This window comes from Corvus cornix, chromosome 13 (assembly GCF_000738735.6).
Source record: "Corvus cornix cornix isolate S_Up_H32 chromosome 13, ASM73873v5, whole genome shotgun sequence".
NCBI lineage: Eukaryota > Metazoa > Chordata > Aves > Passeriformes > Corvidae > Corvus > Corvus cornix.
The window spans coordinates 13,050,337-13,074,722 of NC_046343.1; the positions used below are offsets into that span (position 1 = coordinate 13,050,337).

At 47.2% G+C, this 24,386-nt stretch overlaps 1 protein-coding gene across 4 annotated transcripts in view; it reads left to right on the forward strand.

Annotated features, from left to right (window-relative positions):
* Positions 1–24,386, forward strand: part of FBXW11 (F-box and WD repeat domain containing 11) — a 66,908-nt gene that overhangs the window by 40,125 nt on the left and 2,397 nt on the right. For all 4 annotated transcript variants that reach the window (XM_039559515.1, XM_039559513.1, XM_039559514.1 and 1 more), the window contains 9 exons: positions 3,865–4,051; positions 4,818–4,908; positions 15,461–15,598; positions 16,156–16,274; positions 16,800–17,049; positions 18,117–18,235; positions 18,758–18,868; positions 19,400–19,478; positions 20,908–21,096. In XM_039559515.1, coding sequence (XP_039415449.1) covers positions 3,865–4,051; positions 4,818–4,908; positions 15,461–15,598; positions 16,156–16,274; positions 16,800–17,049; positions 18,117–18,235; positions 18,758–18,868; positions 19,400–19,478; positions 20,908–21,069 — 1,256 coding nt within the window. In that variant the 3' untranslated portion in view covers positions 21,070–21,096. The remainder of the gene's footprint in view (positions 1–3,864; positions 4,052–4,817; positions 4,909–15,460; positions 15,599–16,155; positions 16,275–16,799; positions 17,050–18,116; positions 18,236–18,757; positions 18,869–19,399; positions 19,479–20,907; positions 21,097–24,386) is intronic.

The following is a 24,386-nucleotide window of genomic DNA, read 5'->3' on the forward strand; positions in this document are numbered from 1 at the left end:
CCAAACCTCCCTGGGCAGCCCCTGCCAAGGCCTGAGCACCCTTTCCGTGGGGAAATTCCTGCTGCTGTCCACCCTGAGCCTGCCCTGGCCCAGCCTGAGGCCGTTCCCTCTCCTCCTGTCCCTGTTCCCTGGGAGCAGAGCCCGACCCCCCCGGCTGCCCCCTCCTGTCAGGGACTTGTGCAGAGCCACAAGGTCCCCCCTGAGCCTCCTTTGCTCCAGCCTGAGCCCCTTTCCAGCTCCCTCAGCTGCTCCTCCTAGGACTGACTCTCCAGACCCTTCATGTACAAGTCTGATCTTCAAGTATAATTTTATTTTATTTGCTTTTATACCTCAGGGCTGATACAGAGTTGTACAGATCTTTCATGTTATGTATTTCTGCCTAAGAAAATTTTGGGAGCTTTAGAAGATGACAGGCGTTTACACCACGTTTGTATATATCGAAATACATCTTTACAACTTCTGGTGCTTTTTTCCAATGTAAATACTGGGAATTGTTCCCATATTCAGCCTTCCTTGAAGGTGCTGTGGCGTGCAAAGAACATCTGTCTAAATTTATCCAGGAACTTAATCTGAGCTGATTGAAATCAATCCCGTGTTGGGCTGCAATCACATTAAAGGCTAGCAGTGAAGTACCACTCTCAGGCACATGGAGGGATTTTTGGGGTCATCCTCTGCAGGGCCAGGAGCTGGAATTGATGATCCTGGTGGGTCCCTTCCAGCTCAGGATGTTCCATGATGCCTTTTTAAAAGATGGGTTCACTTGTCTTAAAGAAATCAAATTCTTTTGTTTTAAACAGAAGTAGTTCTTGCTCGCTGCTGTCCTGACCAATTTTACACCTGTGAGAATGTAGGAAAAATGGAAGAAGAGTTGATGGACTCTGACTTCCCTTGTTTCCAGTGACAGAGTGGTAGCTGTGGTGTGTTTCCTGATCTAAGTGACTGTTTTGTATCTAATGTTGATCACATTTAGAGAGCTGACATCTCACATTCGGGTTTTATTTTCATACAAAGTGATATTTATACATGGACCTTTGAAATTCCTGTGAATTTTAACTGTTCAAATTTATTATTGAAATTCAACCAAACCTTCAGCTGGTCTCTCTAATCAGCAACAGCTCTTTTTCCACCATTTTCTGTAAAACTGCAAAAAGAACCCAAAGAGATGGGTGTCATGTTTTCCTTTGAAAAGTCTACCAGTAGATGTCAAATTCATTTTGCTTCAGAAAATGAAGAGATTTTAGTACCTAGTTCAGAAACTTTCTGAAACAAATCACTGTCTTTTAATGTAAAATAGGGATATGCAGCTATTTCCGGCCATAATGTGTCTTAAACTTAGTCCTGCATTTTGTCTGACATAAATCTAGTGGGCCTGTCCTTTGTATCTGTGCTTTGGACCTGTTCTTGCTATGTTAATTAGGGTAAATATTTCACTTGACATCTCTTTTGAATGTAGCAATTTAAATCTGTGCACTTCTGCTAGCAGTGGAACTCTTAAGAATAGATTCGATGGCAGAACAAAACATTTGTGTGTTCTCAGTGTGGGACTTTGGAGGCGCTCTGTGTGTTCATGGAAGATGAGATTGGCAGATTGTAACATCAGAAAAGAGTTTGTGACTCATTAAAAATCTGGTTTTAACTGTGGTCAGTGTTACACAGCATTGTGACAGTTGGGCATCTTGATAAAGAAAGGGCTTTTGCCTAATAATTCCCAGTTGATGCTTAAGGCTCAGTGAGATCCTGGATCACAGTGGGCAGGCTGTGTGTGCCAGGAGGGCATGGTGGGCACAGCCCCACAGTGACAGCACACGAGTGCTCTGGGGTGTGGGAGCTGAGTGCAGTGAAATGAGTAAGACTTACATGTATTGGTTTCTGCTTTCTGCTGCTGTTCAGTTTTATGAAGGCCATGTGAAATTCAGTGTGCAGTGGAGGACTGTATGAAGAGTTTCTTAATGCTTTAAAAAAATAACAGTAGTTCCTTTGATTTGTCAGGACTATTTGAAGCCTAAAGTGGGCTGTCATGAGATAAAGTGGAAAATTTAAAAGGTCGTCATCTCCTGGTTTGAAAGATTTTTTTCATGCTTGGCCAAGGGGTGTATGTTACTCATGAAAATGAAGTTATTCAGCATCTCAGATTCAGGGGAGTTTTGTGGAAAGCAAAATTGCAGGTCCTTTGAAATCAGGAACAGACTTAGCAGTGACTTTTCATGGGACTGATGATGCAGTGGTTGGAATGTGAATAAGGAAAGTTTGGTTGCTATTTTAAATTCAGTTCAAGTTCATTATCTAAGTGGTTTCTGTGTATGGACCTTTACTCAACAGCAATCCCATTTTTAAGTCAGGCCCCCTGAGCAGGAGACGAGGTCTGGGCAAGGGGCTAACCTTGTGCAGTGTCCCACCTGCTTTGTGTCCTGAGAGGTCTGTGCTGGCAGCTCAGCAGGTTTGTTGTGGTACTTACTCATCCTCCAAGCTCCTGAATGAGTGCCCAGTGCTTTGGAGAAGTATTGACTGAGTTAGGAAATCAGATACTGCAGCACAGAGTCCTGGATCAGTGGGCCACACCCCAATCCTGACATGTTTCAGGGGTGGTGAGTGCATTTCAGACATAAATCCAACCCTACTGTGATCTAAAAGGATCACAGGGGTTATCAAGCTGCTTCTGGGGTCTTCATAGGGGATGTCTGTGTGTCCCCAGTCCCCTGATAATGGGCTCTGAGCACCTGGTCTGGAGGTGCAGATTATGGAAAGGATTAAATAGGAAAGATGTCCTTGCAGGAAAGTGTCTGCATAATCTCTGCTCACACTTTCCCTGCTCTGTCTGTACTTCTGTGGAGTCCTGTCTGTGCCGAGTTGAATTCTCTATTGTTACATGTGAGGGAAGAGTCAAAGAATCATTATTTTAACCTTTTATTGCTGCTGCTTAGTAAAGCAGTGCTTGAAGACAACCATCTTTTGGGATTGTGTGCTCAGGAGGAAAAGGATTCTGTGCCCACAAGTAGCAAAATACTTTATCCTGCTTGTACATTCTGTTGAATTTTGGTTTTATAGACCCACACAGAATGGTTTGGGTTGGAAGGAACCTTAAAGCCCATCTTTCTCCCCCCTGCTATGGGCAGGGACACCTTCCACCATCCCAGGCTGCTCCAAGCCCCAATGCCCAGCCTGGCCTTGGGCACTGCCAGGGATCCAGGGGCAGCCCCAGCTGCTCTGGGCACCCTGTGCCAGGGCCTGCCCACCCTCCCAGGGAACAATTTCTCTCCAATATTCCGTCTAACTGTGCCCTCTGGCAGTGAAGCCATTCCCCCTTGTCCTGGCACTCGAAGTTCCTGATGCAGAGGAACTTTCTTGTAGCCCCTTCAGACGATGGAAGGGGCTCTGAGGTCTCCACACAACCTTCCCCTCTCCAGGCTGAACATTCCCAGCTCTGCCAGCCTGGCTCCATAGGGGATCTGCTCCAGTCCCTGTAGCAACTCCATGGCCTCCTCTGGACTTGCTCCAACAGTTCCATGTCCTTATGTTGGAGGCACCAGAGCTGTGATCCCTGCTCCAGGTGGGATCTCAGGAGAGCAGAGTGCAGGGGACAATCCCCTCCCTGGGCCTACCCACTCTGCTTTTGCTGCTCTGTTGTGCTGATTGTCCTTCCAAGGCAGAAGGAAGGTCCAACAGCCAGAGCAGAGCAGGAAAGGCCCAAAACCTCGGAGATATTTTGGTGTATCTGTGTGCACTCACCTGTAACCAGTGCCTTTACCAATGACAGTGTTCTCATGTTCCTGCAGTGCCTTGAAACTCTGGATTGTCAATGTCTCGCAGGGCTGGTTTGGTTGTTCTCTGTGCCCCGACTGACTGGTTGCCTTCATTTCTTTGTAGAGCAAGGCTTAGATCACATAGCAGAAAACATCCTTTCGTATCTCGATGCCAGATCCCTGTGTGCAGCAGAGCTGGTGTGCAAGGAATGGCAGAGAGTCATCTCGGAGGGAATGCTATGGAAAAAGCTCATTGAGAGAATGGTACGCACAGACCCGCTCTGGAAGGGGCTCTCAGAGAGGAGGGGTTGGTAAGTACCTGAACTCACCTTGTACACTGCTCTCCTTACAAATTCCCTCAGAATGAGCTCTGCCCAAAGCAAGTTTATAGTGAGTGGGTATTGCTGAGCTCCTGGTCTCTGCTGGGACTGGGGGCCAGAGCTGTCAGCTCCCCTTTCTGCTCTGGCTTTGTCCCCTTTTGTGCTCCCATGTCTGTCACCGTTTTTTCTTGCTTGAGTGTGAGCAAATTTGGAATTTCAGGTTTGCAGGGAGAACTAACAGTTCCATCAAGTCTCAAAAAACATCTGCAGGGCTTTTTCTCAAGTGAAATATTTCCAATTCAACTTTTTTTTCTTTTTTTCCCCCCCTTAAAATGTAAAGTAGCAGCTTGGGCTCAGAAGGCTCTCGAAGAGAAACCGTTGCTTTTTGTGGCAGTGGAGTTTTCCTGTCCTTCCCGAGATTCTGGAGGGCTGTTCTGCTTCAGAAACCTGTTTCCCTGTGCTCTCTAGTGGTGTGCCTGAGCAAAGGCACGTACAGAGCAAGGGGATGGCACCCTGCTGCCTGGAGAAGTTGTGGAGCAGGGAATCAGAACTGGAAAACACGGTTATCTTTTTAACCTTGGACAGCTTAAATATTTGTCAAATCGCAAAGTCACAAGGGTTGTAATAGTGATACTAAAAATTCTTCCAAGTGTTTCTGAGAATATGTGCTCAGGGTTTTTTCTGGGCAGGCTTTGCATTCCTGTGAAGTTTGGATTCTTTGTGGTACTCTGAAAACTGTGTTTTTTCTTCTTTCTAGGGATCAGTACCTGTTTAAAAACAGACCAACAGATGGGCCCCCCAATTCATTTTACAGGTCCTTATACCCAAAGATAATCCAGGATATAGAGGTAGGTGTTCTGATCTGTCCTATCTGCAGGACAGATAATGGTGCTGATTTTGGAATTCCACAGGTGGTGATTGTTGGAGCAGTGAATCTGTGTCACTGCTGCTCTTGGGATGATGTAAAAAACACCCTCAGCAACTCCCTGCCGCAGGAGGTGCAGTGGTTTAGGTGTTAACACCATCCTTTTTGCATTTGAAGAGTTTTGGAACTCTTCTGAGACTCTGGATTTTAGTACAATAGCAGGTTTAGGACACAGTACTCCAAGATAATTCCATGTATTGCTGAATGTTCAATGTATTGGCCACACTCACTTGGAAGGTGATCTGAGGTTGATCCCTTAAACACCAATTATTTAAAATGTGACTTACTACTTCTAAAGCAGTGACTGACTGTTGTAAATACAGCTTTGGTCCCCATATGGGGTTTTTCCTCTCTCCAGTGGTTTGATGGGAACAATAATCAGTCCTATGATGATGAACCCACAGGGGCATCACTGGTGAAGAAGCTTCAGATGTAAAATTTTGCTTATCTTGTTTTGAGGTTTACAGAGCTGAGCTTGCTTGGTGGTTTTGAAATATTTCTGATAAATCAGGATCATCCCAGTGTTCTGCCAGCAGGAGAAAATGTGTCTTTATGTGTTTGCTGTACCCACCACAAAGCTCTGAAGTTACACCACGGACTGTCATGGATTTATTTCAGGATGGGAAATTACTGGTCTGAAATTCATTAGTGGGGAAATGTGTTCTGATGTTGAAGACAGATGTGAACTAATGGAATCACTGCAGAATGGCTAATGGCAATTTGTGTTGCATGGCACTCAGGAAACAAAATTATCCTGAACTCTGAACCCAGCTGTAAAATGGTTCTGCTGGCAGCCATAATGTACTTTCCAAATACCTTTTAATAAAGCTTGCTACATCATTTATAGACATTTAAAGATAAAGAACTGAGCATGAAATGCACCCTAGGCAAAATATGACCAAACTTGATATTCACCTGTGAGCTGAATGATCTGCTTTGTTGTTTGAGGGAAGATGTATTTTCCCTGTAGGGAAGGAGAGTGATACTGTGGTGATAAGAAGCCTGTAGGATTAAGAGCTTTTAGGGTGATATTTTCTTGCTTTCTGCACAGTTCTGGTCTAGTTCTGTAAAGAAAATGGGCAAAAAGCAGCATGAAAACCTTTGCATAGAACACTAAAACAGTTTGGTGTTACTGTAACTCACACTTTCAGTGTTACTTTTCTGAATCTCATTTGCGTAAGTGGAACATTTGTGTAGACATTGTTGTCACTAAAGATGGAAGGACTCATTGAAGGTGTTCTGAGGGCTTTCTAAGGCCTTTTGAATTATCCCAATCTGCTCTTTAATGCTTTGATTCTTTACTTGCTGTAGATTTGCTTTCCAGTGCACAGAAACAGAGCTTCTGAATTGAATACTTCTTGCTAGGATGAAACAAGTAGGAAAAAACCGAAGCCCTTGTGCTTCTCTCATCCCCAATATCAATAATAAATATAAAAAAATTATCAGTCTTTGAATAGCTGAGAGTGGGAAAAGAGTAGGTCATTAAAAATGTAGTAATGAGCATGTTTCTTAAAAAGAAATCCTAAATTTCATTACATTAACAATAAATTTATTAAACCTCAAATTAAGAGACAAATTTGCACTGTGCAGCCTGATAGCAAGAGCTCATCCATTCAAAATGGATACGGAACACATTGGTGCTTGCAAGTCAAGAGACCCAGACTTTCAAGCCTCCTTTGAACCTTAAGTTTCTCTGAGTTTTAGCTCATGGCTGTTTATTTTCCATTCAGTGAGGCTCAGGTGGCTGCTTGTGGGGCTGTAGGGTGTGCAGTCAGGGCTTGTGGGGTGGAGCTGGAGCCCAACCTCAGGCATTAAAAGCCACCCTGAGGTATGAGCCTGGGAATGAGCACACGGTAAACTGGGAGCTGTTGCTGTGGTTTCTGCCCATTCCAGGCTGCCTGGCAATCCAGCTGCTGCTGCCTGTGCTTCCTGTGCTTTCTATCTCATGCCTGTGTCCTTAAGGCTGTTAAATATTCCTGGCCATGCCGGGAGCTCCGGGGTGGCTCAGGCTCAGGTGGAGCAGGGAAGCAGAATCAGGGCTGTGAGGGAAAATCCCCTGTAGTTCTCTACCTTCCCTTCCATGCTTGGCTACAGACCATGAACAGCAGCTTGAGCCCTCAGTGGCTGTCAGTCCCTTGGGGTAGAATTGAGGGTGGTGGCATGACCTTCCCACCATCCACGGCCCATGCGCACTTGGGAAGGGCAGGAAACCCGGGATCAGCCAGCACCTGTTGGCTCTGGGCTCCTGCCTCTGCACTTCCCTGCGGCAGGAGGAAGGGGAGCTTCTCTTTGCCCAAATCCAGGAAAGAAATGCGTCTCTTTCCAGAGTGGAGAAATGTGTGTTTGAAAAGCAGTTGTTAATTCCAGAGTCACCAGTGCTCCGTGGGCGCGGGCAGCGCATTTCCTGCTCCCGGTTCCTCGGAGCTGCTGGGCTGGAGGGAAGGCAGGAGAGCAGGACAGGGGGATTGTGCCACAGCAGGTGTTTCCCTGCTTACATATTCCCTCCAAGTCCTCTGAAATATTGCTGTTTGCAGAGGGGTTGGTGTTTGTGCTAATAGTCAAGGGCCCAATAATTCTTCCACTTCCAAAAGTCTATTAGAATTTTTCAAATAAATCACCCTTTAAAGTACTTTTCACAAATTGGTTCCCTAAAGGGCGGTCAAAAGAAGCTTTTAACACTGTTTAAAATGTAGAGAGTGAGTACCAATAACAACCAAACTTAGCTTTAAGATTAACTTTTTCCTCCTCTTCCTGTTTTGAAGCCTGAAGTTGCTCTCTACAGTTTTGTACTTTCCCCATTCTCCCATGTTTCACAGCAATGTGCAGAAGCTCTTAAATAAGACTTTCATCTTAGCTGTGATGAAGAATATTTTGTCTCTGAATACCAAAATATTTTTTCTTCAAATATTTGCCTGGATCTTTAATAAGATCTTCCTGTTTCTTTCAGAGGTCAGAGTTCAGGGAGCCATATTAGCATTTATAGAATTATATACCTGTTGTTAAAAACAAATCCAAAGGATTTCATTTTTTTTAATACAGTAAAATATATTTGATGTAGCACAAAAATCTTGTCAGTTGGTATTTTACCACAAAGATTAACCAAATTCTGCTAGATTGTTTCCAAGGGTGAGAGTTAGGAATTTACTGCAGCTGGTGCTAAATTGGGTTGTGGGCAGAGATAAACTCAAAGCAGAATGTGCTTTCCGACTGTCAGAATTTGAAAAATAATCCCAAACCTGAATTAACAATTGGAAGGAAAAATGGGGAATGATAAACAGCAAATTTGAATTCTTTCCCTTGGGCTCTGCTTGTGGGTCAAAAGTTCATGCAACCACAGAGTGGTGGTAGCTGAAGGTAACACAGGCAGGGATTTGGCAGAGGGAGCTTCCCTTGCCTCTCCAGAAATGTTGTGGTGCCAGTGTGTGTTTATTTCATGCCAAACACATTTTAGGAACATAATGTCACTTCTGAAGTCACTGGATTTGAAAATAAGAGGACATTCAGAGATCTGAAACCAAATTCTTGGAAAGAGATGGTTACTCCCCACCTCCACTGTGAAGCCAAATATTTAATTAGATTTAGTTTCACAAGAGGTGGTCCAGTTCCTCCAAACGTCTCCAAGTCACATGTTGAACTGCCAGGGTTCTTTAGGAGCTTTTTTAAAGGGAAAATCTTTTTGGATTTGGATTTGGGGGCGGTTATCCTAGAAAACTGGACTTGGTTTGAGAGCTTGTTTGTGGAGAGCCCCTGGCTGGAGCGGGGTGTCCTGTGTGGGGTCGGCTGTTCCACAGGCACAGTGCCAGGCTGGGAAGTTTAATCCTGCTGATTCCAGAGTCCCAAGTCCCTGGAATTTTTCCATATTATTTGTGAAGCTCGGCCAACTATTGTGTTGTCCCCTCAGGATTAGCACAGGTATCTATTTCTGGTGATGAGTTGAGAAGACTTCATTTCATAAATGTTCCCCTTATCTTTGAGGCACATGGTGAGTGCCCTCAGCTTGTTTCCATGGAGACTTGGGTCCACCTAATTAAGATGAGAATTAAAATGTGGTTTTTCTGAAGACTTGAGGAAAATGTGGTGCCAGGCCATCAGATAAACACTCTGTGTTCTTCTGATTTCTGAAAAAGTTCAGGTTTTAGGACTGGAACTGAAATTTTAAAGCCTTGGAACAGTTTAAAAAGGGGAAAAAGTCAGTTCTTGCCCTAAGTCCCTGCCTGCATTGGGAGATGATTGTTTATGAAAGTTGCAGGGTATAATTTCTGAGGGAAATGGGTTTGTTTAGTACTGCTCTAATTATGATGCTGGAGAAATTCTATGTGCATGTGTGGGGAGAATCTGGTCAGCATTATATGCCTTGAAATTTTTTCAGCCAGCCTTTGAGATCTCTATTCCACAGGCACTTTCCAAAAAGCATTTCTTAAAAATGAAGCTGGCCAAGGAAAGGGGAGGCTTTGGAGCAGGAGGGACCAAGTTCTTGTGGTGCATGGCACAGATTTCAGCTCTCTCCTCTGAATTCCCCTTTCAGCTGCCCCAACCACGGGGTGGGGCCCTGGCTTGGCTCCTTTGGTTGCCTTTGCCCACATTACTCCTGTTTTTTAACACAAATGGGCTGGAGAGCAGCCCCTGGAAAGGGACTTGGGGGTGCTGGTCCATGGCCAGTTGGATGTGAGTCAGCAGTGCCCTGGAGCCAGGAGGGACATCCCTGTCCTGGGGACATCAGGCTGGGCCAGGGAGGGATTGTCCCGCTCTGCTCTGGGCTGGGGCAGCCTCACCTCCAGTGCTGGGGCACCTTGGGTGCCACAACATCAGAGAGATCCAAAGCTGCTCCAGAGCGTCCAAAGGAGGGAGCCGGGGCTGGGGAAGGGTCTGGAGGGGCCGCCCGAGGAGCGGCTGAGGGCACTGGGCTGGTCCAGCTGCAGCAGAGGAGCTGAGGGCAGAGCTCCCCGGGGCTGCAGCTCCTGCCCAGGGCAGCGCAGGGACAGCTCCGAGCTCTGCTCCTGGGCCAGGGACAGCACCCAGGGAGCGGCTGGAGCTGGGCCAGGGCAGGCTCAGGCTGGAGAGCAGGGAAAGGTTCTTCCCCAGAGGGTGCCGGGCACTGCCCAGGCTCCCCAGGGAATGGGCACGACCCCGAGGCTGCCAGAGCTGCCAGGGGTGCACAGGGTGGGGTTGCTGGGGTGTCTGTGCAGGCCCAGGAGCTGGATTGATGATCCATTTGGGTCCCTTCTAACTGAGGATACTCAGTGACTGTGTGAACTTTGTACTTTCCATGGTGTTGTGCATAAACCGAGTTACTGTCTCCAATGAAACTAAAAAGGTACAATAATTTTGGTTTTCAGCAGCATTACTGTGGTCAGGTGAGGTATACATGTGTCACTAAAGTGCCTCAGAGGACCCCCAGCTCTTTTCGTTGTTACTGGCTTGTATTTTTAAGATTCCCTCTCCAGGTCTGGCAGTTACAGCAGTTACTTCTCCATTGCCTTGGTGTAAGCAGGAATGCATTTAAGGTCTGTATGCATTGATGTTGCACCTGTAACATAAAAGCTTGACATTTTAGTCTTAAGTGTGGTGGAAATCAGTGGAAATGAAGATCTTCTGAGAGAAAACCAGGCAGAGCCATCAGGGTGTATTACTGTGATCATGGCAGTTGCAGGGATGGAAAAGATGCTGCCCTGGAATCCCTTTGGGCTCCTCTGCTTGGAGGCTGTGTTTGCAGAGGGGCTTGGTGCCCAGGACAGACCTTTCAGGGAAGAGCAGCTTTGTCCTTCTGCATCCTCCTGTTCCAGGACTCCTCAGTGGGAGTTGAGTGGATTCTTTACTCGTTACCTGGGCAAGCAGAACAGCTCATGTCAGCTCAGGCTGGCCAGCACAGCCTCCAGAGACAGAAGCACAGGGACGAGGTGCAGCTGCGCTTGGGGTCATCCCTGTCTCTCATGCCCTTCCTCAGTGGTGTGTTGTGCCTCCCTCAGCACACCAGGCATTCCCAGCACCCTGGGCAGTGAGACAGTCCCAGTGCTGTTGACAGTCCCTGAGTGACTGTTCTTTGGGTGTGAGAGTGCAGTTCATGTTGCCTTTTTTATCTGGTTCGCCTAAGGTGTCTAACAGCATTTTGACACTTGGAGAACCCAACTGCCTTTTCCTCAGGCTTGGTTCCACAGTCAGTATTACACTGTCAGCTTTCTCCCAGAGTCAATTCTATATCCTTGCTTGTCAGTGGGCTTTGATGCAGTTTCTCCAAGCCTGCTCTTCCTCTGTAAGGCATCAGCATATTCCACTGCCCAGACTGATCTCACTCAGCACAGCAAGGTCGATCTGTGCTTTTAAAATGGGGCTTTAGAAGAGGATCAGCAAAGCTGCAGCAAGGGACAGAGCACAGGGATGGTTGTACCTGGTGGCCTTTGGGCAGCTCCGTACTTAGAGCATCAGTCCCATGCAGAGAGGGGTCACACTCCTCAGTTTGTATTGTCACATCTGGATCTTACCTAAGCAGCTGCAAACATCAGGAACTTTTGGTCTTGAATTCTGCTGAGAAACTTGCTAGGAAAAGCTTCCGTTTCCTTTTGGTCTAGAGTAGTTTGGATTTCTGGACTTCGCTGTTTATGCTTTGCTGAGTCCAGCCAGAAAGCCACTTCTCTGCAGAGTCCTGGGGAGCAGCCCGAGCCCTCGAGGAAATTAACATCTCACAGCCTTTCTTCTTCAGGCTGATGCAGACACTATGAAAACTCTTTGCCCCTCACTGTCTCTCAGCAGTTTGGAGCCCCAGCAGTGAATTCCAGAGTCAAGCCAGGATCTGGGGAATCCTTCTTCAAGAGCTTGATGCTGCTTTTTCATCCGAATAGACTTCAGAGTGTCCAAGAGAGGAAAGACCTCGAGGGTGCAGAGAACCTCGTGCCATGGCCAATCTGTCATTTTGTCTTTGCTTATCAGACCCTCTTAACTTCATCATGAATTAATTATTAAGCCCTCTCTACCCTGGTGACACAAGTTCATTTATTTGTGCCTTCCCTCTGCCACAGTCAGGAGGGATTTTCCTTTTTCCCTTTGAAGAAAGCATGAGAAGAACAAAGGGTTGGATTTTCATGGCCTAATGCGTCAGGAGAAATCCCTACATACGTAACAAATGTTGATGTTCCTTTTGCTTTTCCCTGCCCCCCTTGTCCTGTAGGAGAATTGTGTATTCAGAGGGAACAGAAACCCCTTGGTTTATGGGATTAAGATAAACCCACTTACTCTGCAATAACATTCACAAGGATAAAAATGCAATTGTTAGCCAAGGAGCTGAACATAGTGTACATTATCCAATGGGAAAAAAACCCCCTGTTCCTAGTAGATTATCCTTAACACTTCCAATGTATAGTTAGTGTTCCAGCTGTTAATCCAGATGAATTGCATTTTTTTCACTGTGCATCTTTGCACCAGTGAATGTATTCTGGCATGGTCAAGGCTTGGCTATACCTCTACATCTTGGACTATTTTCTATTTGTACTTTTCTCACGAAATGCTTTCTTTTCCTTCAGTCCATTTGTGCACCACTTCAGCTGCCAAATGGCTCTCCTGCTGTGGCAAATGCTTTGGCAAATGCTCGGTATTTATCCCTTATATGTCCAGATTTTGTTGGTTGTGCAGCATTTGTGAGCTCCTCGCTGCTGTTGCTCCAGTGAGCTTTTAGGAGAGTGTGAGAAACTGGGGGTGTGAACTCGGGAGACTGTTCTACTTTTAACTGGGAAACCTGAGTTCAGAGGCAGAGGAGACTTTTGAAGGGATCTGTAGAAAATGCAGTAGTGGGTGTTGGATATATTGGTGTTGGTGTGGAACCACAGATACGCAAATAAACTGTGGGATTCTTCAGCCCTCACCCCCTGGTGCTTTAAGGGTCCATAAGCACAGTGATCTCACCCCTCATACCTGCTGTCCTCCCTGCTCGGTGTATCCAGTTAGGATATCTCCTGGCAGGAGGGTGCAGATGAAGACTTTCTCTCACTGCACCATGGAGCAACAACCAGAAATGCCCTGCAGCAGAAGCTTTTGTGTGGTTGCCAGTTCTGCATTAACCATGTTCCTCTCGGAGGGTCCTCCAGTTGCCCACCCACTCAGTCTGTTCAGTCATCTCAAATGTTATTTCTCTGGATGTGCACATCTGGTTTCACTCTGCTGCCCAGGGAAGTGCTGCTGTACATTCTGTGTGTCGTGGCTGCTTTCCCAGCATCCCAGGAATTAAGGCAGCGTGAGGGGATTTTACAAGTTCTCCAAAAACAGGCACTGTTTTCCCACAGTAGCCACAGCACATAATGGCTACATGGAATGACATCTACTCGCAGAAGTGAAGTGTGCACCTGTATGTGACTTACTGCCCTCACAGAGATACACACGAGACTTGAGTTGCCTTTATCTGAAGCCAGCATTTTCTTGTGGGGAGCAGCTGAAGTAGCTTCCTATAGTGAACCTGTGAGAATTGAGCCAGCTCGTGTCCCGAGTGCCTGGTGAGCACATTTCCGCTGCGGGCTGCTCTGTGTGGGAAGCTGTGACCAGCAGCATTTGTGATTTGTGGGGTTCCCAAGGTGTTCTGGAGCTGTTGGGAGTGGCTGTCGCAGGAAGCTCAAGTGTGGAAGTGCTCCTGGGAAGTTTGAGCACTCCCGGCTCCTCTGGCACATGCATGGTGCAACTGCTTAGTGCAGAGCTGTCCAAGAACAGGGCTTTGGGGAAGCTCTCCCTTAAGACTGTTCAGAACATAAATAGTTTCTAAAACTATTGAAATTGGCCAACTGGGATCTCTGATGCTTTATCTCCTCTGTCTCCAGTGTTACTGTTGCACATTTAAATCTGCTGCCTTCAGATCTGTAATTATACTGGCTCCTGCCGTTAATGCCTGCAGTCCTCTCCTGTTTCTGAGGGTCAGAGCAGTTGATGAGCTGCAGTCCTGCTCTCCTAGCCCAGATGAGATAAAGCTTGGGAATTGCCTGTCCTTCCCCCTCCAAGCCTGCATTCCATGCTGAGCAAGGAAGGTGATGAGCTGGGCTGTTCCCTCCAAGGCTGACCCAGAGCAGTGTCAGGTTTGAGCCCAGGTCCCAGTGTGACGATCAGCAGGGCACTGGCTGGCCGGGACAGCTTATCCCAAACCGACGCCCTCACTGTCCTGATTCCATTGGCTTCCCCACCAGATTGGAAGGGAATGAGAGGGGATGAGTGACCTGTCAGCTGCTCCTCTAGAAGGATCTCTTAGCATTTATGATTTAGACGAATTCCTGGGGCACATCAGGTTTGTATTAGGACTGGGTATAATTCTCTCCAAATTTCATAATGGGAGACAATTGAAGGAGCACACATATGGAAAACAAAGTGGAAAGACAGTTTTCCCTTGAAGCAGACATGTTTTCCTAGAATTGGGATGTCACAGTCACACTCCACTTCTGTCTTTACTGAGGGTTCAGTCAATTTTAGTCTTGGAGGAGCTGCAGAGGTGCCTGCTACTGCTTTGGAAGTTAGGATTATGTAATAAATATGCTTTTCCAAGCAAATTGACAGTGTGTCAGCTTCTGCCCAGGTTTCCATGCAGTGTTTGGGAAGAATCTCAGGGAAACAGCTAAACAGATGGCCTGTTCTGGTGCCTGTACTGGAAGGTGAAAGCATCCCAGCCTGCCCAGGTGCTGCAGGTGTTGGCCTGGGGTTCTGGGCACAGATTCTCTTATGGTTGAGTTAGGATCTTCCTGTCCAAACCCCTATATTTCTTTGAACCCAGCATCGGTTTTCCAACAAGGAATAAAGCTGATTAAGACCTGAAAATCATGCTGGTTCTGCTGTGAAATAGTTTGCAGCTTTTTAAGGCACGTCAGGTCTCTTTCCTTAAAAATATCTCTCAGAATCAAAATGTTGAGAATTACCCTTCCACAGATTTTAACTGGGGGGAGGAAAGCAGGTTTGGGTTATTTGAAACCTTATAGTTCCTGTGAGCTTTATTTTTATCGAGGTTTTGGGTACTTTCAGGAGGGTTTCATCTGTCAAACCCCTTTCCAAGGGGTTCCTACAATTTATGGGTGATACGGCTGGGTAGGGGAAGGGAAGGCCCAGGAAATCCCTTCACCCACGTGTTGGACTCAGCAGTTCTGTAATGTTGGTCACTCAGGTGAGGCTGGATATGTGGGCTCCTGGTTTCATCTTTGCTGCTTTTGTTGGTTGGTCGCATAAATATGGGAGGAACCAAAGGGTTCTGGAATGTATCTCTGTAATGGCTCCTTGGGAAATTCTCATTAGGGTTGGTTGACCATGATTTCCTCCATAAACACAGCCTTTGTCATGACAAATTACACAAGTGCTAATTCTAATTCATTGTGGTTTGTGTGTATTTATTGGGAGCAGGAGAAGATATTTGTTGTATATCCTTCAAATTCAAGGATGGTGTGTGCAAAAGTGGGAAGCTGGTGGGGTGTGGGACAGTCCTGCTCCAGCCTCAGGCCCAACTCCTGTTTTTGCCCTCTGGTCAGACTATAGAATCCAACTGGAGGTGTGGGAGGCACAACTTGCAAAGGATCCAGTGCCGCTCCGAGAACAGCAAAGGGGTCTACTGTTTACAGTATGATGATGAGAAGATCATCAGTGGCCTACGAGATAACTCCATTAAGGTGAGCACTTCTCTTTGTCCTTTCCCTGCAGCTGAGTGGGCTCTGCCCTGGGGAGCTGCCTGTGCTTCCTTGGTGTCTCTTGATGGGACCCTGTGTGTGTGTGTGTGGTTGGTGAGGGTGGGATGTCTGAGCCTGGCAAAGTCTCACCTGCACTGTGCTCTGGAAGCTTGGGGCACTGCCAGGGATCCCTTCCACTGACTGCAAAGATGTGCCTTGAAATTAGTGTTCCCACAGGAGGGGGGAGGTCTCTGTGCTGCTGTCTCTGGCTGTGGCTGTTTGATTGCCAGGAGTTTGCTTCCATGCTCATCCTCCCTGGCACTCCTTTGGCCAGACAGGATTTGATCTCCTCATGAGGGCTGGTTATTTTACTGTTCTCTCAAAAACTTACATCAAAACTTCCTTAAGCTAAAGGGAAGGACAAGGCCCACTGATGGGACAGACTCACGACTCATGGAAGTCCCTGGTTTTCCTCCCTTCTTTGTAGCTGTGACGATGTTCAAGTCTTGGATCCATGTTCTTGATGTTGCTAAACCATTTACCCTTCTTGTTTCTAACAGATTTGGGACAAAACAAGCTTGGAATGTTTGAAAGTATTAACGGGACATACTGGCTCAGTTCTTTGTCTGCAATATGATGAAAGAGTTATTGTAACTGGATCTTCAGATTCTACAGTGAGGTGAATGTTCTTGCACAGAAATAATTTGAATATCAGGGCTGGGAATATTTTCAATAATCTCTAAATATCAGAAAACATCCCTAAGATAAAGGTGATATTTGTATTCCAGAAGCAAGATATTCATATTTGGCAAAGCATCATATTAAATAAATTTTATTTCCAAGTCTATTTTGTTCTTTTAGCATTAGGAATTTTGAAGGAATATGACCTAAGGGATTCAAGGCATATCCTGAAGTTTTGGAGTGGCTGATGGCCAACTATACAATAATTTATTTAGTTAGGGTTTCCCTCTGACATCTTGTAGTTGTGACTGTTACTGAGAGGGTGTTCAGTACCCAGGAGCACTGCCTGACTGCAGTTCTGCTGGCACTGAGGACACTTCCAGCACCATCTTCCTGCCTTCCCCAAGCCCTGCCAGGGCTTAGCCAGCCAGAGCTCTCCCTTAGAGACCAGAGCAGGCTTGTGCATGTTCATACCCTGCAGAGCCATCAGCTTCCCTCGGGATAACGCTGTTCTCTCCCGCAGAGTCTGGGATGTAAATACAGGTGAAGTTCTGAACACGCTGATCCACCACAACGAGGCTGTGCTCCATTTGAGGTTCAGCAATGGGCTGATGGTGACGTGCTCCAAGGACAGGTCCATCGCCGTGTGGGACATGGCCTCCCCCACGGACATCACCCTGCGCCGCGTCCTGGTGGGACACCGGGCTGCGGTCAACGTGGTGGACTTCGATGACAAGTACATCGTGTCAGCCTCGGGGGACAGGACCATCAAGGCAAGTGGCACAGCTCTGCTCCAGGGCCGTGTGGCTCCCAAGGAAAGACTTGGAGCAGCTGAGGGGTTCAGGAGCAGTTCTGGTGTCTCTCAGTGAGCAGCGTCCTCTCGCTGGCTGCTGGTGACTTTGGGCACACAGCTGCACTGGAATATTTTCATGGCTTCTGTTGTACAGCTGCAGAAAAGCAAAGCCCATTTGCTGTTTGAACTCTTAGTCTGGAGATCAGTTGCTCTGTTAAATGTGGCACATCCTGTGCCTTTTTGCAGTGGTATTTTTAATTTCACTTGGCAGTTCTGTCCAGACGTGAAATTCCTCAGCAGTGCCTTTCCTCACCACGCCTTCCCAGCAGCTCAGCCAGGCTGTGCCATGTCTGAAGGATTCAGAGGCTGGATTTGAAGGCTGTTACATACCAGAAGATTTGAGTTACCCAGAGTGCACTAATATAACAAAGGCATTTCCACCCTGCCCTCTGTGAACCAGAGCTGCCTTAGCCTGGGCCAAGAGGTTCTTGGCAGTTCCATGTCCAAATCTCTGCCAGAGATCCTGCTGCACTCTGTGTTGGAAAATGAGCCACTTGATATTCTGCATTACGACTTCAATTACAGTTCATTAAAAATGGGCAAAGTTGATTGAATCCTTTAATGTTAAGACCAAGCTTAAAGGCCACGTTCGGACCTTCTCTTACTAAAAGCTTCCTAGTAATTTCTTTGGTAAAAAACGTGAGAGTTTTGCATTCGATAACTCCATTCTTAAAAACGATTCTTAACTTACCAAGTGTAATCAAATTTTTGAAATCGTTTGGAGCAGTCTCTGCCACCTGAAAATATTTTATATACAGCCCCCAGCTCTTCTCGGTGCCACAGCAGTGCCTGTGGCTCTGTCACTGCTGGGTCCCCACTGGGGCCCAGGCCCTGCTCTTTGCTTCTAAAGATGCTCTGTGGGTTTTCACTGCTCTGTCCAGCAGAGCTCAGCCTCACGCCTTTCTGTCTGTGAATTCATAGTGGCTTCTCCTGCACTGCAGAAGCCTTGTTTGGTGCAGCTCTCAGGGGTTTGTCCCGTGTCCCCAGGTGTGGAGCACCAGCACGTGCGAGTTTGTGCGGACCCTGAACGGGCACAAGCGCGGCATCGCCTGCCTGCAGTACCGGGACCGGCTCGTGGTCAGTGGCTCCTCGGACAACACCATCAGGTGGGTGCCACGAGCTGCTGGCCCTGTGTGACGGGGGCCTTCTCACCTGAGAACACGATTTCCCTGCACTTGGATGCTGGCAAAACTTCCTTGGCGTGGCTTGCCGTTGGAGCAGATGGTTTAGGAATGGGGCTCACCTCAGTGTGGGAGTAAACATTTCACTACCCCGTGAAAGAGTGGGACACTCAGGTTTCAAAGTGAACAAAGCCTCTTATCTGCTGCTATATCACCGTGTCTTCTGCTGGGAGAGATGGGGAAGACATTGATCTCTGGCTTTCTTATTTTCTGAACTTCTAATCAGTGGTTTACAGAGAATAGAAAAAACTTGTTAGAATTTCCCAGAATAATGCTGAGCTTTACTTGCATGTGCTTTTGAATGTTTGCGTTAATTTTGGTACATGTACTGCAGCTGCTCTGAATGACACACCTTTTTAAGCAAATTACATACCTCCCACAGCAAGCCAGGCAGGAGATGTTTAACCCTGGGTGTGGGAATCAGCCTTTCTCCTGTGTTCTCCCCAGGCTCTGGGACATTGAATGTGGTGCCTGTTTAAGAGTATTAGAAGGCCACGAAGAGCTGGTTCGGTGCATCAGGTTCGACAACAAGAGGATTGTTAGTGGAGCCTACGATGGGTAGGTTTGAAAGCAGTTCTGAAAAGTTCTGCTTTTCTCTTGCGGGGCTCTCAGGAGTCTTCAGACCATTTCTGTGGGGCTGAGGGCAGGACCCCCTTCATGAGCACCTCTGGCTTGCTCAGTGTCTGCAGTGCATTGTGAATTCATGGCAGTTACATCCACATCCAGATTCTCCATTTCTTCCTCTGCCTGGAGAGTTAGTGAAAACAATTGTGGAACTGCGTTTGTCTGTAGCCTTTTATTTGGGGTCAGTGTCTGCCTGGGGTTGGTGGGCCCAGCTTCATTCCCACATTCCAGAGGGGTTTGTGTGTGCTTTTTCAGGTTGTCTGTCGCAGCCATCACAGAGCCATCACTGGAATGGCTGCTGCAAAGAAACACAAAACTACCTGGCTTTTACAAGCTTGAGCATTAGTATTTCTCACAATATGCTTGATCCTGGGGAACTAGCTATAGGGAAAACCTGGCAAGCTTTCCAGGGCTTTGGATGTTTTTTTCTATGCTTTCATAATGATTTTCTTATCTTACTTTCAGCAAAATTAAAGTTTGGGACTTGCAAGCTGCTCTTGACCCTCGTGCTCCAGCAAGTACATTATGCTTGCGTACGTTAGTGGTAAGTAAAAGTTAATTAATTGGGGGTTGTCTGGGGTGTTTAGTGCATTATTGTGGGATAGGTGGGAATGCCAGGATGGTTTATGAAGTCCATAGTGCTTAAGAATGAAGAAAACTGTATTGTCATATCCTGAATGATTTGCATCTGACCTTAAATGAAAGATCAAATTTTTCTGGTTTGAGATTCTCAAGTACTCTTAAAAGAAAAAGAAATCATCATGATACTTTATCAAATCACTCTGGGTATTGGTGTGTTTCCCTAGCATCTCTGTAGGGCTGGTTTTAAATTTCCTCTTATTAAAAAGGGGGCAAGAATATTGTGAGCCTTTCCCAAAGTTTTCTGGTAACCTTCACTTTGGAAGGAAGAGCTGGGAAGGGGGAGGAGGGGAGGCTGAGTCCAGCAGATTGCCACAGGAGCTCTCAGCCCTTCAGAGGACTGTCATTTAAGGCTTAAGTTGCTTAAGTTATATTTTTCTTTGTAATAAGGGGTTTGGCTTGTGACAGCAGACTTAATTAAAAATAGATGGGGGAAAGAATTCCTTGTTCTTTTCACCCAAATGTGTGTGGAATTTTACTTCAGGAGTCAGTTTGACAAGCCTGTAGCAACTCAGAGTCCTTGACTGTAGGTGATGCATGTGCTTGGTCTTTCCAACACCTGGGGAAGTGCTTATGTGGCTGGAAATGCTTCTCCTTTTTCTTTCTCTTCACTTGTCTTGATATAGAGATAAGATTTAACTATTCTTCTGTTTAGTTTCAGTGAAAAAGTTGTTTCTGTATTCTGTGGGTATCCTGTAGCTCAGGTTGGAGTTTGGGATCGCTCTGCCAGCTTGGGTTAGTTCTCCAATACAGGCAGAGTCCTCACTTTAAATTTAATGAGAATGGGTAAGCAGGACTAAGGGGAGAGCCTTTTCTGGGCTTCTTGGTGCCACTTTGAGATCTGTTGGAAGAGCTGCTGGAGCATGTACTCCCCTTCTTACGGCAGCGTTTGAACTCCTGGCTGGTGTGTGAGCCCTGAGGATCCTCTCAGCAGGGTGGAGCTGTGATGTGCTCTTTTGGGGCTGCACAAAAGCAGAATCCAGCAGAGAATTCTGCAGGAGAAGGAGCCCTGGCAGAGCATCAGTGCCAGCCAGGGGCAGAAATTGCTGCTCCTTGGTGGATGGGCAGCTTCTGTCTGGAACAATCTCAGCCTGTGGCTGGGCTGGCCCCACCACGGGAGGCTCAGGGTACAGCACTGGATTTGAGAGCCATGTGTTTTCTGTGAAGAATTCTCATACAAAAGCAGCTTTCCTTAAATGTGTGTGTAATTATGAAGGTTTTTTAGTCAGCACAGCAGAGTTTGAACACACTTTGTGTGTCCAGATAGCTGTGTGATACCAGTGCTCTGCAGTGTTTCCCTCTTGCCTTGCTGACTGCTTGCCTCTTGCCCACAGGAACATTCAGGACGTGTCTTTAGGCTCCAGTTTGATGAATTTCAGATCATTAGTAGTTCCCATGATGATACAATTCTGATTTGGGATTTCTTAAATGTGCCACCGAGTGCCCAGAACGAGACCCGCTCTCCATCTAGAACATACACCTACATCTCCAGATAACAGTCTGCACTTTACTGCCCTCAGAAGGTAAGGCTCCCTCGTTTGTTGGATCTGGGAAATGTCTGAAATGTTCCCTCTGCCTGCAGCTTGGCTTAGTTAAACAAGCTGAGGTTCTCCTTAAGAAAATAAAACCTTTTTATGCCACTCCTTTCCCTATCTAGTCTTTGTGTGGTCATGCTCCAGCATGTCCTGTTGGCTTACCCCCTTCTGTAATCCCTCCTGGTTATAACTGGGTGTTCAGGCATGTTAAGAGAGCTGTCATGTATTCACAGCATTCCTGGGAATCGAGGAGGCTTGGTGTATGGCACAGGCATTCCAGCTGTGCCATGAAATTGGAGCTGTTTGGAGCTCTCCGTGTACGTGCTGGCTGTGGGGAGCTGTGGAAGAAGCAGTGCAGGGCCTCTGCAGGGATCTGAGCCTTGGGCAGCAGCAGCTCCCTGAGAAGCACAAGTGGCAGGGGAAGCTCAGAGCTGAATGAAGCAGAGCCCAGGAACTCGCTGTAGTTGGGTTCCCTGTCCCAGTCACTGCTCAGAGCCCTTTGTTGTGGGAGTGTGGATTCTTTTCCTCTCTATTGCTGCCAACAATTGCACTTCAAAATACACCTGTGAGTGCTGGGACTCAGAAACACAGGCACTGCCCTTCCAAAGCACAGCAGGCTCTGCCAGTGCTTCCAAGGAACTGGAGACACCACAACAAGAGGAGCTGGGAGTGACATGGCCCCAACAGGAAGGATTTATTTTATTTGAAGTAGATAATGAATACTTTGCTTAAACATGGTGTGGAAAGCCTTCCTGTAAGAAGGGATTCTCATTATCTCTCTGGATACATTTGTCCCTGCTGTGGCAATATGCTCCTCAGGTTTTTGCACTCCTGCAGGATCTCTGCATCTGGCTAGGAAATCCCTTCCCCTGTGCAGACACACTTTGAGGTGCTCCTGCTTAAAGAAGAGTTTTCTTTCACCTCAGGAAGTGTTGGCTGCCTTCCCTGCTACTGAACTCCTTTTAAAAACGCCAGGGCAGTGCCCTCTCTGGATCTGACACTTGAATCTGTTGGCATACAGCTTTTCAGGGAGGCTCTGAGCCAGCAGTTGGCCATTGCCGGGCTGAGCTGCCTCTCAGCATTCCTGTAATCAGGCCCTGGAATAAGGAAGAACTGATGCTGTGAACATGAGCCATGTGCAGAATCCCACTTAAACCTTCCCCTCACAGCAGGTTTTAAGAGCACTGCTGCAGGGGTGGCTTAGTGAAACTCAGGGACTGGCTCATCCTTCCTGGGGCGGGACAGGGACAGCTGGGAAGGCTGAACTGCTGAGGATGCTGGTACAGGGTGGGAGTGGCTAAAAACAACTCCATAGGACATAATTCCTAAACTCCCCAAGGAGCCAGGGCCTCCAGCACTGCCTGCCTTGTGTGTTTGATCCCAGAGGATGTAAATGCATCCGTGTGGAAAGCTGGATGCTGTCACTGACACATCCCCAGGGACTGTGTCCTGCTCCTGGCATTGGCTTTGTGCCACTGGATCCAGACCTAAGTGAGCTGCTGCTGTGGGGCCTCCAAGGCTTGTTGAACCTGAATGATTTTCCCTCTCAGTGGAAAACTTGTTTTCCTCCTTTCTGTGAGTAATTCTATTTTTTATTTTTCTTGCCTTTTCAGGCAGGTAGAACAGGCTGCATTTTGTCAACAGTCTCCATCTACCTTCCAGTCCTGCATCAGTGCTTGGTTCTGTTGACTAAAATGATAATTTGAGATGGACAAATTCTGTTTTTAAATTACAGATTGGGCAGGCTTCTTTTATTAGTTTTGATTCATATAAAAGCCACACAGTGTGTTTTAAGGGCAAAAGAGACACAGAATCATACACTGTCCTGAGCTGGAAGGGACCCACAAGGATCATCCCTCCAGCTCCTGGGCCTGCACAGACACCCCAGCAACCCCACCCTGTGCACCCCTGGCAGCTCTGGCAGCCTCGGGGCCGTGCCCATTCCCTGGGGAGCCTGGGCAGTGCCCGGCACCCTCTGGGGAAGAACCTTTCCCTGCTCTCCAGCCTGAGCCTGCCCTGGCCCAGCTCCAGCCGCTCCCTCAGGTCAAGAACTCGGCACCTTGCTGGTGCCTCACGTGGCCCTCCCGGCTCTGTCTTTGGGATTTGCCAGGACAGTGTGAGAAGCCTTTGGCAGGGGGTTCTGCTGCTCACATCCTGCACACTTGGCACTTCTGCACAGCTCAGTCTGCCTGGCCCGGGAGGCACAGCTGGGACCACGCAGCCCCTCATCCTGGGAGCTGTTGGTGTTGGTAATGACATTCCCTGAACAGCTATTTCCTCTACTGCAGAGATGCTGTGATGTCACTTTTTGACAGGTTTGTCTGACTTCAGAATCCAAAAACCCTAAATCTATATAAAATTTTGGTCAAACAGCTAATATTTCATCATGACATTTAATGAAACAGTTTTATAAGCTTTCAAACATCACAGTCTTGTGAATTTTGAAGCAGCCCTGCACACGTTTTTACAGGCTTTGCAATGTGAGGCTCTTCAAAGTGGATCATTTTTGACAGTCCTGGCAGTTGGCTGTGAGAGTTTTATTGCTTTCTGTTGAATTCCTGTTGTTTATTGTAACATGATAAAAATTGTTCCCATATGATAGTCTAATATTCTGGTATTAAGCATTAGCCCTTGGGCTGAGGGAAGGGAAGCTGAGGGGAATTGCCTAAGGATGTTTTAACCTTTCATGGGAATTTCATATCAGAAGAGGGAAGTTCTCCCTAGTCCATAAAGATGGTTTTGGGAAGTGGCAGGTAAAACCAAAGCTCAGATTTAATTACAGTCAGACCTTACACTGCCTCCAAGCTGATAATGGAGCTATCGGGCTGGAAAAGGTCATGGGAGTATCAAAGTATTTGAGGTTTTTGTGTGTTTTCCTAAAAGCTGCTCATGTATTAAAGCAGCTGAACTTGCCTCCTGTGCAGAACTCTTGCTCTGCAGTGTGAGGAATAAAGGACAGTCCCCATGGTCGCTGTTTCAGTGAACAGCACTGGGGTTTGGGGGGCTGAGCTGGAGGGTCCCTGGCTGTGCCCACCAGGGCTGTGCCTCTGCCTCTGTGGAAGGGAACTCTGTGGGTCACTGCCAAGGCCCAGGAGAGCCTGGCTCTTGCTGCTGTGGAGCTCGGAGCACACCCCAGAGCCCCTGGGGGCAGCTCCCCTGCAGGAGGGGCTGCAGTGGGGAGTTCTGGCCAGCAGCCCTCCCTGTGCTGCACGAGTGTCACCTCCTGCACGTGCTCTGCCCTTCCCTCTCAGCCTGGATGCAAAGGCTGCTGTGGGCCT